The following is a 1,846-nucleotide window of genomic DNA, read 5'->3' as shown; positions in this document are numbered from 1 at the left end:
TATTTGTATTATTTCACTAAGTCATCGTAAAAACAGAATAAATATTTTACAAAGTTTGTATTATCCTATAAAATGATTCAGTGAAATTTTCACAGTTTTGATATATGCATCATGAAATAGAGTGCTTTGTACGTTCCCACACAATTTTTTGTTTTATGAAGAACAACCTAATTCATTGGCTGTTCCAATTGATTCACAATTTTACATGCATTTCTGATGCATTTATGATTTCAAAGAGTTCCCTAAAGACTCATCACTTTTGCTGGTAAGATAAGGTAGCACAATGCTCTGGTCAGTCAATGAAGACTTAAATTCTGCTCTTCATTTACATCCTGAACTGTTTAAAATGCATTTTGTTCTTTCTCTTCAGGAAGTCCATAAAGACTGATGATAGCTGATCAATCAAATATAGTCTATTCTCTTGTCAACCAAGTAGATGCTTCTATCTCCAATATTCCAGATGTGACTATTTATAGTAGTCAATAATTTATCTCAGTTCAACATTACATATTATAAATTTATAAACTTAAAAAGTTATAAATTTCTGGTTTAATAGCAAAATAAACAAGGACGATTTTCTCTGGTAATTACATAAACTTGAATGTTTTCTTCTTTTCTCATAATTGCAGATTTACACGAACAGATATTACTTTAACATTTTCATGATAATAATGCAAAACCAGAGCTTTGTCACTGAGTTCATCCTCCTTGGACTTTCACAGAACCCAAATGTTGAGAACATATTGTGTGTTGTATTTTTGTTTATCTACCTTGCAACTATTGGGGGCAACATGATAATTGTGGTGACCATCATCTACAGCCCAGCACTGCTGGGCTCCCCCATGTATTTCTTCTTGATATTCTTGTCCTTACTGGATGCATGCACTTCTTCTACTGTCACACCCAAGATGATTGTTGACTTCTTCTATGAGAGGAAGACCATCTCCTTTGAATGTTGCATGACACAACTGTTTGCTATTCATTTTTTCACTGGGATAGAGGTGATTATCTTGTCTGCCATGGCCTATGACCGCTATGTGGCCATTTGCAAGCCCCTTCACTACTCTTCCATTATGACCCGGAGGCTATGTGGAATTTTGGTGATTGTATCCTGGGCAGGAGGCTTCTTACATTCTATCATACAAATTATCTTCACTTTGCAGCTGCCCTTCTGTGGACCCAATGTCATTGATCATTACCTGTGTGACTTGTTTCCATTATTGAAGCTTGCCTGTACTGAGCCACACATATTTGTCATTTTGGTATTTTCTAACAGTGGGTCTATAAGCATCATAATCTTCTCTATTTTGCTTGTCTCTTATGGTGTCATCTTGTTCTCTCTAAGAGCTCACAGTTCTGAAGGCAGACGTAAAGCTCTCTCTACCTGTGGTTCCCACATTACAGTTGTACTTTTGTTCTTTGTCCCATGCTTTTTAATATATGCACGACCCACTTCTGCCTTCTCTTCTGAAAAAAATGCATTTGTATTTGCCACAATCATAACACCACTTCTGAATCCTATGGTGTACACATTCAGGAATAAGGAAATGAAGAATGCCATCAGAAAAATGTGGAAAAGACTAATAATGGTTTCTTGTAACTATTAACAGTACATTTACAATGCTGTAATGGATAAGGGCATTTGTTGTTCAAATATAAACTATTTTCTGATTCCCACCACCCATAGCAGAAGTCAGACATTGTAGTAGAGTTTTAAAGAAATTCTGGGGAAGGAAGGTATTATATAGTCCAAAGGATCTTCCCAAAACCAGTGAGGTCAAAGTTCATATGATCCAATCAGAATGCCAAAATTCTGGATTATAGTATAATCCTCCTGGAATAAACA

The 1,846-nt window shown here is 35.6% G+C and overlaps 1 protein-coding gene across 1 annotated transcript; it reads left to right on the top strand.

The window, feature by feature from the left end:
- The first annotated feature begins 671 nt into the window (after window positions 1-671).
- On the top strand, window positions 672-1,607 carry Or4c122 (olfactory receptor family 4 subfamily C member 122). The gene is given in 1 exon segment (NM_001000997.1): window positions 672-1,607. A coding segment is annotated over 1 exon segment (936 nt).
- The last annotated feature ends 239 nt before the right edge of the window (window positions 1,608-1,846 follow it).

The sequence above is a fragment of the Rattus norvegicus genome, chromosome 3 (genome assembly GCF_021556685.1).
Source record: "Rattus norvegicus strain SHRSP/BbbUtx chromosome 3, alternate assembly SHRSP_T2T, whole genome shotgun sequence".
NCBI classification, from domain to species: Eukaryota; Metazoa; Chordata; class Mammalia; order Rodentia; family Muridae; genus Rattus; species Rattus norvegicus.
This window is presented reverse-complemented; position numbering and strand designations above follow the sequence as displayed.